The 13,382-nt window shown below is 43.7% G+C and overlaps 1 protein-coding gene across 2 annotated transcripts in view; it reads left to right on the top strand.

Annotated features, from left to right (window-relative positions):
* PDE8A (phosphodiesterase 8A) overlaps positions 1 to 5,422 on the top strand; it is a 112,367-nt gene extending 106,945 nt beyond the window's left edge. For both annotated transcript variants that reach the window (XM_058811764.1, XM_058811765.1), the window contains 3 exons: positions 2,048 to 2,212; positions 3,168 to 3,297; positions 4,028 to 5,422. In XM_058811764.1, coding sequence (XP_058667747.1) covers positions 2,048 to 2,212; positions 3,168 to 3,297; positions 4,028 to 4,134 — 402 coding nt within the window. In that variant the 3' untranslated portion in view covers positions 4,135 to 5,422. The remainder of the gene's footprint in view (positions 1 to 2,047; positions 2,213 to 3,167; positions 3,298 to 4,027) is intronic.
* Positions 5,423 to 13,382: the final 7,960 nt, after the last annotated feature.

Genomic DNA, 13,382 nt, shown 5'->3' on the forward strand with positions numbered 1-13,382 from the left:
GAGAAAACAGGTCTTGTTCCTTCACCCATGAGAAGCAAAACTCCTCTTCTTGCCTATTACAGGGAGCTGAACAGCTGGTGATGCTGAAGAACAGGGCTTGGACCTGTACAGTCAGAGAGTAAAAACACAAACAGGGACATAGAAAAACGAAACAAAAGTTTAGTTTTATCCTTAAGCCCCAGAGACTGCAGGGACATTATGTGCCCCACAAGGCATTTGTGATTCACAGTAAATTGTACCCAAGGATGGGAAGACAAAGAATATATAATTTCTATTGAAAACAAGAAGAAAAATGTTTCCCTTCTTTCAGCTTGGAGTTTCAGTTTGGCAAGTTCCTATGAAAAGGCCTGTAATGTGTGAGTGGGTAAAGCAAATTATTTATTGTGCTGAGCAGAACAACACTGTCAGCCCCTCTTTCAAGGCTGCTGTCCCTCTGGCTGCAGCAGCAGCGTGTGTTTTCTGGCCTGCATTCCATTCATGGTGGTGACTCAGTGCACTGTTTGCAGGCTGAGCTGCCAACTGCCTGTTCCAAATGGGACAGTTCCACTTCTTTTTTTTTTTTTATAATTTATTTTTTATTTTTACACAAATTTGTTCAAAGAGCCATGCTGAGAAGCTGCTCTGTTTGTTTCCTTTCTGCTTTTGTTTCATAAACTGAAAAAAATCCTTTCCAGCTCCAGCATCCTCTATCCTTCCATTTCCCCTCATGATGTCACCTCAGCTATGACAGGAAGCCAACATGTGACATGCAGAGACACCTCTGCACTCGGAGCAGGATGCTGGGACTAAGCACAGTTAACACAGTTTATTCCCAAGACATCTGCATCCAGCAAGTAGAACTGTGCCTTTGGTTTGAGCAGATCTCAGAGGTGAACATCCTTTCTTGATCTCTGGTGGTTTACCTACTAGGATATTCTCTACCATCTGTAACTGAACAATCTTAATTTTCCATACCTCATTTCCATATTTGTGTTTCTGGAGCTTCCATCACTTTATGTTGGCTTTCTCGTATATAATTTTCCCATGCATCTGGAATTTCACCTTGTTTCTTCTGTTTTCCCTTCCACATACTTAGAAAAGAGAGAAAATAATTGCTTTAGGCATCTCATTTTGGTGAGACCTGTGGAGCTGGTATTTCTGAGCCATTTCTGTACTATCAAATTTTTTTTATTACTGTCAGTTTCTTCCTTTAGGAAGAACTTTCTTCCCCACAAGAATTTTCTTCTGAAAAATGTCATGATTATTCTGACCTAATAAAAGGTCAGAATGTTTCTGCTGCTTTGTATCTCCCTCTTTGTACAAAACACTGCAGGAACTGGTAGCACATTATTATTATTACCGTTTGTTACTTCTTCCCTGCTCTGACTGTGGAGCAAGACCTTGTTAGGTGCCAAGAAAGTCTTGTATGTTCCTTGCTTCAAAGAGTTCCTATTCTGAGTAGACAGCAGTGTAAATTCTTGTACCTATCCATCCTTAAAGAGTCCAGCAGCAAGGGAAGGGAATGAGGAACATGCCTGGGACGTAATGTGGGATCTGGCTGTCTGAATAGTAGCAGTGCTGTCAAAATTATTGATACACTGATGGGGTTTGTGTTCAAGGGTGGCTCTGCATCTTGGGTCAGTCTCTCTTTTCAAACCAACTATTCCATTCTTAATGTGCAAGTCCATTAATCCTTGGGTTTCAGCAGAGAGTTACATTTTGCTGCCTACACAGTCCTCACACTTTGTGTGTAGTGATGAATTGATCTTCTCCACACTTTTGAGAAGACAGATAAGGAACAGAGGGATTACATGACTTGCCCAAAGATGCCAAAGAGATCTGTCACAAAGCCAGTGATTGAATCCAGAAACTGGAGTTAAGTACTAGCTCAGAGCTGTGGCTAACTTTGATAATTTGCCCATAAATTCAGTTAGACATCAAATCTGGTAGCCAGTAGCAGAACTGATCCCTGTAGGATGTGCTGAAAGCATTCCCAAAGCACAAAAACTTTTGAGTTAGTGCATGGAGACCTTGCTAATGGATTGTTTTTTATTCTTAAATGTTACAGAATAATGGTGATGGAGAGTCAATCAAAACTGTTCTCAGGTCTCCTGAAAACCGTATCCTTATCAAACGCATGTTGATAAAGTGTGCTGACATTTCCAACCCGTGCAGACCCAGAGAACAGTGCATAGAGTGGGCTGGACGCATCTCTGAGGAGTACTTTGCACAGGTAAGGCAGCTAAACCAGGCTGCTGGAGCTGCAGGTGAGCACCTCTTTAAAAGGGAGGTTGTCACAGAATGTCTCAGGCTGCATTGTGTCATGTGAGAAATAATAACCTTTTTATTTTAAATGATGGAATTTAAATGATGGAATTTTATTTAAATGATGGGTATTATTCATGCTGGTACACAACTAGATGCCTTCAGAGAGATGAAAGCTGACAACTTCTATTGTGCAATTTCTGAAAAATCTAAGCTTTCAAGTTGTTCAGTATGGAACTGGGCTTTTTGAGCCTTGTCTGCAAATGCACTCCCATAAGACAGAGCAAGGATGTCTTCTGTACCCACATGTTGGCTTTGCCTCCGGAATAGGATCATCAGGTTCATCAGGAATCATTGCCTAGGATCATCAGGTTCTAGTGTCTGGATGGGAGCAGCACTCACTCCAAGAAATGCTGTAAGCCCTTAGCACACTGTGCTGAGGAAGGGTTTTAGGAAGATGTGGAAAAGGAGAGGGCAGTCATCATTACAGATTATGTACCAAACACTGCAGTTGGAACTTGGCACCCCAAGCAAGGGGCAAGGGAATACAAAAGGTGCTTTGCCATGTCTGAGGGGGACAGATCACTGCTTCCATCAGAGGCTGACAATGGTTGAGCAGCTCTTAGGTCCAAAGCAGTCACAACTTGGTAGTGTGCCAAGTTACTTAGGGTCAGCTTGTGTGCAGCTACAGAAGGTAAATATATCCCTTTGTGGGATACACTGGAAGGGCACTATTTCTCTGGTGTTTTGCTGAAACTGAACAACTAGGTGCCCAAGATTAAGTTGCTGCTGCTTCAGATTTATTCAGGTTCCTCCTCTGATTTAGCAGATGCATGCTCTAGTTAGTGCCAAACAATCTGCTGCTAAAAGAAGCCCATTAACAGAATGTGTCTTAAATGAATAATCACTAATGTTTTTTGCAGACTGATGAAGAAAGGAGGCAAGGTTTACCAGTTGTGATGCCAGTTTTTGACAGAAATACTTGCAGCATCCCCAAATCCCAATTATCATTCATTGATTACTTCATTATTGATATGTTTGATGCCTGGGATGGTAAGCAAAACTCTGCTATTTCCTGATGTGAACAATTTGTGAACATTTGAAGCTGCTGTGATACAAAATTTCTTTTTTATGGCTCCTAAATAAAGGGAGAGGAAAGGGAAGATTCCCGCAGTTCAAGTAAGATTAATAACTTCATTATTGCTTATAAGTATGGCTACAAGCAATTCTCATGGCTTGCCTATAATATACTAGATTCAAGCAATCTTTAACTTCTTAAACTTGCTTCTCTGTAAACAGAGAACAGAACACATTCTCTTTGATAGCTCTTTGAGCACAGTCATTTTTACCATGTTAATATTGGTTATTTTTCAAGGCAAATTTCTGCTGTCTGGAAACTGCTTGGGGGAGCAGCTGTTTCCTTCCAAGTGCTGCCTCCATGGTAAAAGTGGTCAGAAATGTGACTCCCCTGAATGCCAGATGCTGACATGTGACTGAGGTTTGATGGGGCAGGATAATTACAACCATAATTGGCTATGCCCCTCCTGGAAAACTGTGTTCCTTTGCTGGGACTCACAATACCAGTATTAAGTAAATTTACAGAACAGTTCTCAGTGGCCCCAGTGCTACATGAGTGCTGAGAGCTGTACAGCCAACACTATTTCAAGACTCAGGATGACAGATTTAAGCTTTTCTACTTAACATAGTTGCCCAAACATTTCAGACAGAATCTGTGACTGTTTCAGTTCTGCAAGCTCAATACTTTCTGCCCTTCCTTCCCTAGCATTTGCCGACCTGCCAAATCTGATGGAGCATCTGAATAATAACATTAAATACTGGAAAGGACTGGATGGAAGGAACCTGCGAGTCCTCCGACCACCACCAGAATAGCAGTTAGACCATGGTGTGTCATTCACTAGCCAGATGCATATTTATTCAAGCTCACTTTTATCTGTGTGAATTCAGATTTGTTTTGGTCTCTTCAGTATTACAGCTAGCCCATGCACTTGGGGAACTTTCACATGCAAGAGAACACGAGGTCAGCAGTTGACTTCCCAAAGTCCCATGTGTGGACTTGGATGAAATAAGCCCACCAAGTGGAATTACACTGGATTGCTGCAGTACTTGTACTGAAGAGGGTTTATTACGAACATACTTCTGTGATATCTTCATACCAGCACTTGAAGCTGGAAGACCTTGAAGAGAATCCTCATAAAAAGGACATTCACTAGAAGTTTTATCTATTAATAGAGACTCACAGCTTTTATGAGAAAGCTACATGCTTTTTATAAGCACTTCAGACAGTTATGTAGAACAATCAGACATTTAAAATGCAACTGTCTATGAAAGAATTTTTTGATCTATGAAAAATAGATGTACTGTATTTTTTCACATCACAGAAGGTGCAATCATTCACTTCTGAGCACTACTGAAAGTGAGTTCTCCTTAAGAAATTTAGTAGCAAATGTAAAAAATACCACAAGAATTTTTGAGGTTGATCGTTAGCATCTATGATTAAAATGTTATGTTTTATTTATTTTGTTAGATGTTCAATATTTTCTATGAATTTATAAATACTTAAAAGCCAAAGCCAACTTTAGATGCATTATAAATTTACATGATTCATACTCATTAATATACATTTAATTGATGTACAGACCTTTTATTTTCATAATGCAAATACAAAATACTATACAATGATACATTTTTATTGCACTGTAAGGATAGATGTGTATGTTTAAATATTGTCTGATTTATGTTAATTAAAATAAGTTTTATTAAAAAGGTCTCACTTGAGAATAGTAGAATAAACAAGAACTGTATACTGTCTGAGCACCAGAACTGCAGTAGTTCTCCCACAAACCAGTGAGGACCACCTGATCTTCTCTTGGCTACAAAAATAATAATGTGTTGGAACTCTTTGTTTTCTCCCATGACATTTTATGACTGAACTCCCTGTTAAAGTCTGCCTTATTTTATATAGTATTTCTACAAAGCATTCCGCAGCATATATGAAGAGGTGATACTAAGCATCTAATGAATTTCAACATTTTATAGCCAATGTATTCTCCTCTGCCGAAAAAGAAAAAGAACATAAAGCCACCAACACAAACCTTCAACTCAAGAAGTTTGTAAAGGCTGTGTACCTTCACAATTTGAATGAAACCTTCATAGCAACTACCAGAAAATAATAAAATGTATATTTTAAGAAGTGTCAAGTCCTACCCATTTCATTTGAAATGTATATGCACTTTGTAGTTTGCAGACTGACAAACACATGAAATTCTTTTAAAAATAACTAAGATCCTTTTTGTCTGGGGAAGGGAAAAGTTGAGGGGGTTGAATGGCATATGGGTGATGAAGGGTGTAGCTGGCAAGCCCCTGTGTCTGTGGCCTGCCCTTGGTAAGCCCATCAGACCCTTGTGTACCCTTGGACAAGTCTCTTTGCAGCTCCGAGCAGTGCCACGCTGTGTTCTACTGGAGGACTCAAGGAGTATCCTGTCAGCCTTCCCAGCCAACAGAAAGGCATCCAAAGGCACTGAAAGGGCTGCTGACTGTTGTTCCTGCAGAGGAATTGACTTTAGAGACATTTGGAACCATTTCTGAAGAAGCAGAAGCTGGGGAGAGGTGGATGATGGAGCAGTTCAGGGACTGCAGTAGCAGCCTTAAGGTAAGGAAGGAAGAGGTGACCTCTCCAGGTGTTACCTGCTTCTGTTTCTCCTTGCTACCCAAGCCAGTGAGACTGATGGACTATCACCATTTGTTCATGTTAGTGTCAGGAACAAATGTTTTTGCCCTTACCCTTCTTGTATGGTCTCTTTACCTACTCAGAATGCAGTTATATGCTGTTGGGGCAGGGAATTCCCTTTTGTAATTCCATGTAGTTCATTGTTGTGTGCATGTTGCCTAAGCCAGGGGGCTCAGACCCTGTGAGGGGTGCCCAGACTGTGCCACTGTCTCACTGACAGCAGTAGGACAGAAGCTTCTCTGGTCAGTCTTCCAGAGGTTCTACCATCAAAGCTGAAGGAGCAAATGTATTTTCATTGAAGGCTCAATAAAACAAGTATCCTGTTTTCACAGGGAGCTTGCAAGGAGAGGGAGAGCTGGCTGACAGTTTTCCTGGCAATGTCACATTGTATTTCCCTATGTTGCACCTATTGTAACCAGCTGTAATTTGCTACCTGGTATTAATCTCTTCTGTTCCTTGCAGGCTCCTGTGTCTCCACTAGAGGAAAACTGCATCACACCATCAAGGTCTCCTCTGCTTATCTGCTGCAGTAAGGATAGAAGAGGAAGTGTGGGCATGAGCATGTGGGCCTAGAGACTTGTTTGCAGGTAAAAATCATGGAATCATTTAGAATGGAAAAGACCTTTAAGATTATGGAGTCCAGCCATTCCTTCGGCACTGCCAAATCCACCACTAAACCATGTTCCCAAGTGCCACATTGTTTTAAATCCCTTCAGGGATGGTGACTCCACCACTGCCCTGGGCAGCCTCTTCCAGTGCTTGACAACCCTTGAAATAAAAAAAAAAAATAATCCTAATATCCAATCCAAGCTTCCCCTGATGCAACTTTAGGCCATTTCCTCTTGTCCTATCACTTGTTTCTTGGGAGGAGAGACTGATCCCCATGTGGCTACATTTGCAAACTGACTGAGGGTGCACTTGATCCCCTCATCCAGATCCTCAATAAAGATACTAAACTGCCCAGAAAAAAATTTCTTCATAAGCATAGTTAATATTCTGGGTTATATTAATATATGGTAAAAAGCAGTTAATTTCATCTGCGATAAAAGTGCCTGATGCATCATCACTGAAAAGATGTGATCAATATGATTAATTCCCTGAAATTCACACTGCATCTTTATTTCCATTACTTGGACTGTAGAACTGTGCTAATTAACCCTCTCTGTAAGCCAGATTTATGTCCATATTGGTGTACAATAATTTCCCTTAACATAAAACACTGATTTTCAGCCACTGCAGCTTTGTTCACTCTCTTGTCCATCTAAATTTGCCAAGGACAGATTATAACTAAAATCTGGAACCATGATGCCTGATCTTGACTTTCTTCCCACTGAGCTTCTCTCTCCAAGCCGCACCTCTGAAGCTTTCTGTGCCCTGTGAGGCTGTGCCTGTTCTGTGGGGATGATTCCAGGCTGCTGCCCATGAGCATGAAGGCCTTGCTGTTGGAGCAGTGATAGCTCTAACCTGATATTCACTGCTCCAGGATGCAGATGTCTTTCCTCCCACTGCACATGCTTTAGCCATTCCAGATTCCCTTCTTTATTCTCCAAGATTACACAGCAGCATCACATGTCCTGTGCTCTGGACCCTTTCCAGCTTTTTGAACTGTCACTCAGTGATGGAACTTCCTGGGGACAGAAATGGCTTTACTGAGGGTCCTTCACCATGGAAGGGAGAGCACTGGAGTAAACTGAGTGTGATTGAAGTGTTCCCAGTTTCAGTTAGGCTGGCAGTCTTAATGCAGTGTCTGCTCTTTTCATTTGTTCTTGCTTTAATGCTAATACAAGAGTAAATTCCAATGCAGACATGATGAAGGAGAGGTCCTTTATGCACCTCCAGGGCTTTAGTAAAAAGCTCTGTGTTTTAAAACTTAATAAGGTTCCACAATTCAGCATTAAATGGCACAATGAATGGCTCTATTTTCCATGCTACATATTTTCTATCAGGTAATCCTGCTTTTAAACCTGAGTATCACTGTAGATGCCTCCAAGTGAATCTGAATTATTATGATCTGGTAAAAACAATGTTGTCTTTTCAGCAAATGCACAGCTACTTTATCACAAGTCTGATGATGGTTTTCATACTGCAGTTTACCCAATGGCTATATAAATAATTTAATATATAAATTTTAAATCTCCTGAAATTGAATGAATGCCTTGTTTTTTGTTGCAGTGCCTTTTTCTCTGGGTGTTTCTGCTTGTCTCAGTAGAGGAATCATTGAAAAAGCATTTTTAAAATTATGTCTTAAACATGAAGGAATTGAGCAATGGCATTCCTGCATAAAAGAGAGGAAAGGATAATAGATATCTAATAATCACTGGCTGAGTGCTGAGAAACAGCACAAGCAAACAGTAGTCAGTTGTGCCCTTCAGTGAGACCAGAAGGCTTTGAGTCATGACTCTGCAAAGAGTGCTTTGAAATGAGGTCTCAGAGCTATTCAGAAGCTTCAAAACAAATAATCTCTCTGCTCATGTGTGACATCATGCCTCCAAGGTGCAGGGGTCCCAGGGGTGCTGTTAAATGATAGCAGGATGGAGTGCAGTCTGTCCTGACATGGTGTTTAGATGCAGAAAACAAGCTTTCAAATCGGTGCCGTGTCCCTGTGCAGCCCTGTGCTGCTGGCTCAGAACAAAGGGGATGTCCAGGTGTTTCAGCTGGTTTTTGCTGAAGCTTTGGCTCTGTGAGCAAAGGGCACCAAAGCACTGAATGCTTTATCTCAGTGCCTGCTTTGAATGTTACTTAGGAAGAGTGTCTCATGTGTTCCTTTTTTCCATTGTTCAACATCTTTAGGACTCTCCTCCAACATTTCCCATGCAAACCTCAGTGGACTCAGCTCTGCAAACCCTGTGAAACAAAGGCAGTTGCCTCTTTAACAATCAAGGCAACTGAGCTAGGAAAGGCCAGGGAACCCAGAGCCACTAACCTAAGTAGCTTTGAGGCTTCTAAATATCTTTGAAGTCCTGGATCTTCAAGCCCTGCCTGTGGTTTAACAGTGTTAGGCTAGGAAACAGCCTTTTGGTCTTCTCATGTTCCACTTTCCTCCTCTCTTCCAGCTTCTCTGCTTGCATTTTTCTTTCATTCACTAGGAGTCTTTCCTTTAACTTCCACTGGCTAAACATGTCCCTCAAACACACAGCCATAATGCTGGGACTGAACCCTGCCTTTCAAACTGACTCTTGCTGCTTACTACAGCTTTTACCACAAGAAAATATTTTTCTTTCTGGCTCAAAGTGAGCCTGGAGAAATATCTTACAATGGCTGAAAGCCTTACATTGGTATCCACAGGCAGAAGGAGAGTACAAACACAGTTAACTGAAATAGCTTGTGAGCACTGCAGTGCTGCTGGGGCAGTGGGAATATGTGTGCAAAGCTTTGGTACTGCACTCCCACGTGCAAAGTGAAGTCAGGAGTGTTCCCAGGCACCTCTGCCTTTGAGGTTATGTTAGCAAGCACAAGCAGCTGGGGACACTTGTTGAAATTTGAATCTGCCTTTTCTTGGTTTGCTTGCTCCCCCCGTCGAGTGGCAAGAGTCATTGCTAGAGCTGAAACTCATCTTAGTTCAGCCCGTGGTACTTAACAGAAATCACTTCATCCTTTTATTACAGAGGTAGTGAAACAGTGCACCAATGCATACAATTTTCAAAAGGAAGTGAGAAAGGTGATTCCTCTTTGAAACTAAAGGAGGAATTCAGCCAGTGTGTAATTATTCAAGTGAGAAGTTGGTCTTGTCTGTATTTAATATTCCAGAGTGGTATTTGATGTAAATCCTTCCCCAGAGTTCATTACATTAGCTCTTAGCTCAACCTGAGCATGCTGAATGCCAAGTTCAGCATGCAGCATGTTTTATCACCAAGGAGAATGACGTCAATCTGGTGATCTTGCAGCTCCCCAGCTTGGGGGAGGAGGTATGACTTTGTCTTCAGCCTAAAGATAAAATGGAATATGTTTGATAAGATTTTCTTGGTATTTGTAGTGTAAAATGTGTGAGAAATATTGCTTTTTGCCTCCAGAAAGAACTGTCCATTTTTGCCTTAAAAAAAAAAACAAAAAACAAAAAAAACCCTCAAAAGTTAATTTGCTTGTAATATTATTCTACACAGAAAAAGAAAATTTTCCTTTACAGATCTCTAAGCTTTACAAGCAGACCTACAGAGCCCTTTCACAGGTGGGTGAAATGAGCTGCAGGGAAGCACAGGGGCTTGTGGGCACCCACACCAGAGCATTCCCTGGCCTAGTCCTGGGGCTGCCTGCCTGCTGCTGAGGGCTCTGGTGAGAATCCTCCCAAAAAATGGGAAGAGGAAATGTAGAAAGTGGGTGCTTTCATAAAGGTTGGCCTCTGGTGTTTTTCAGAGATGCTGGTGAGAGATCCTGAGATGGCAGAGCTTCGTCCTCCCACTGCACTGTGTGCCAGGCTCGGTGAGACTCGTGGGAGAGCCGAATGCCATCGGCGGGCACGGAGTCACAGCGCTGTCCCCATACAGGGCGGTGCGGCTGTTTGACACTGTTACCGGGCACTGTGGCTGTTTGACACTGTTACCGGGCAGTACCGGCTGTTTGACACTGTTACCGGGCAGTACCGGCTGTTTCATACTCTGTTACCGGGCAGTGCGGCTGTTTGACACTCTGTTACCGGGCACTGTGGCTGTTTGACACTCTGTTACCGGGCACTGTGGCTGTTTCACACTCTGTTACCGGGCAGTACCGGCTGTTTGACACTGTTACCGGGCACTGTGGCTGTTTCACACTCTGTTACCGGGCACTGTGGCTGTTTCACACGCTGTTACCGGGCACTGTGGCTGTTTCACACTCTGTTACCAGGTAGTGCGGCTGTTTCACACTCTGTTACCGGGTAGTGCGGCTGTTTCACACTCTGTTACCAGGTAGTGAGGCTGTTTCACACTCTGTTACCGGGTAGTGCGGCTGTTTCACACTCTGTTACCAGGCACTGTGGCTGTTTGACACTCTGTTACCGGGCGCTGTGGCTGTTTCACACTCTGTTACCGGCAGTGCGACTGTTTCACACTCTGCTTACCGTAAGTAAGGCAGACTGCAAGGACACAGCGTGAACGGGAGCGCTCTGGAGCAGGGGAGTTGCCCAGGCCACCCCTCTGTGGCTGGGCTGAGAATGGTGGGTAACATCAGACACGGCTTTTGGGTTTAATGAGGGGGAAAGACTGCAATTGCTGGTGTACAGACAGCTGTCAGGACATTGAGAGAGCAGAGTGAATTCTCTTCACCTGTCAACCAAGCCCTAAAAGTGAGCGGCCTCTCCCAGCCCCTCAAAATCCACGCTGCCAGACTCAGTGCCAATGTGCTGTCCCCTGTTAGGACAGATCTCCGACAAGGCAAGGTCAGAAAGCACAAAGTTTTAGCTGCTCTATCATGCCAGGAACCAAAAAAACAGCCAAAACACCAACCCACCGTCCAACCAAAAAACACACAGAAACCCCAACAACAACAACAACAAAACAAACAATTCAAAGCCTTGTTTCAAAATAAGCTGTTCTAAATAAATAAGTGTTCTTTGAACCACAGCAGAGTACATACGTAACCATGTTCGTTAAGTAAATATCAGTGACATGTTTAAGTCTGGCTCAGTAGGTATTAGCAAAGTGATATTTGTGTTGTTTTGTTGTAACAAGAGTCAATCATGTTTGTAGAAGGTGGTCTGAAAAAAGGGCTTTGGATTTGGGGCTTTATTTCTTCCATCTGCCTACCAGTAGCCCCACTTTGGGACTTAAAAGTCCCAAAAGCCTGGTTGCAAATATATGGTCACATAATTACAGTGTGTACCTGAAATGCCACAGTGCTGTGGCTAAGTTCAGACCTACTTCCACCTCCTTTGATCAGATGCACCCTGAGCTTAGATTTTCTTCTTGTGCTGCAAGTGGAGAGAGGCAGAGTGCCCCACACAGGCCTGCTCTCACTGCTGTGCCACTGTGCTGACCCAGTCATGAGATATTTGCAATGTCCAAAACTTCACACAGGGACTGAGACAGCATGGCCCAAAAACCAATGGCTGCTTTTCCATTTGCAGCAAAACAAAAACAAAACAAAACCATAAAAAACCCCACCAAACAAACAAAACCAAACCATCGGTTTGTAATTTAAACAGCTGTTTATATAGGTGTTTACATTTTTATCTATCCTTTGACCTTTTGGTTGAACTCTTTTAAGAGCCAGATATGAACTCTAAAATTAGTTCACAGAGAAATGCAAAGCAAGAGAACATGATGATGCTGAATTTGAAATTCTCCACCAGAAACAAAGGCATTTTTTTTTTCTGTTGGGCAGGCTGTGAGGAAGTCAGACTGATTCCTAATGTCCTTTCCTGTATGTCAATACAGGCCATCTCTTTGGGCATGCTCAGAAATTTTCGGCTAAATAAATCCTCACTGTAAAATACATGCATCCATGTATGGGAGGCAAAATGTTTCCTTCATCAAGCATTTTAGTACACACACCATAAATATATGACTGTCACTGCACAGGCACAATTCATAGTTCTATTACAGCAGCCTGGCTGCAGCTTTCACCTCAGCACAGGGACACAAGGCAGGAGGTGTTGGGGGGGCCCCAGGCATCACCTGATGATTCACTTTCCAATGTCAGAAAGGGAAAGTTAATGGGATTTTGTTTAGAGATTGACAGAAAACTTGAGTGTTCGACTGGCTGCAAATACATCCAAGGCAAGGGGGTTCACATGCTACTTTGGGCTCAGCCCAGCCTGGATGAGGGCGCCGCGCAGGTGATTTGGGAGCTATGGAACACCCACCTCAGGAGTGAGAAATAGCACCTTTGTCCGGCCCCAATCCTGCTGGAGACCCAGGAGCTGCTGAGAGCTGGTGGTTCTCCCTCAGCCTGGCCAGGGCTGTGCTAGCAGCCGGTGTTATTCTCGTGCTTCACTCTGCAGGATCAAGCACATGTTATGGGAATGAATGGAGGTGGACAAGCACAGCAGGTGCTGCACGGGGATGGTGGCTGCTGGAGGCAGCAATTCAGCTGTGTGTGGATGGAGCCATCACTGGGGAAGCCGCTCCATGGCCCAGCCCAGGGCAGGTCGGCCTCAGGCGGGCGCCGAGCGTGGTGAGCTCGGCTCGGTCCGTAATGTCTCGGGAATAGGCTGCGTTAGTGAGGCCGGGGCTGCGGGAACAGAGCGCCCACTCCAGGGGGGAACTTCGAGCGGTCTCTCCCCGTCCGCAGCACTGGCCCGGCACAAGCAGGGAAAGGAAGAAGCGAGAGGAAGGAAGGAAGGCAGGTAGGCAGCGCCCGCCCTCTCCCCGCCTTCTCTGAGGGCGCTCCGACCGCGCCGCGGGAAATGGCGGCGCCACGAGGTGAGGTGGGGCAGCTCATGGCGGCGGGGCCCCGGCCCCGCTCCTGCTCCTCCCGC

Source organism: Ammospiza caudacuta, chromosome 10 (genome assembly GCF_027887145.1).
Source record: "Ammospiza caudacuta isolate bAmmCau1 chromosome 10, bAmmCau1.pri, whole genome shotgun sequence".
Taxonomy (NCBI): domain Eukaryota; kingdom Metazoa; phylum Chordata; class Aves; order Passeriformes; family Passerellidae; genus Ammospiza; species Ammospiza caudacuta.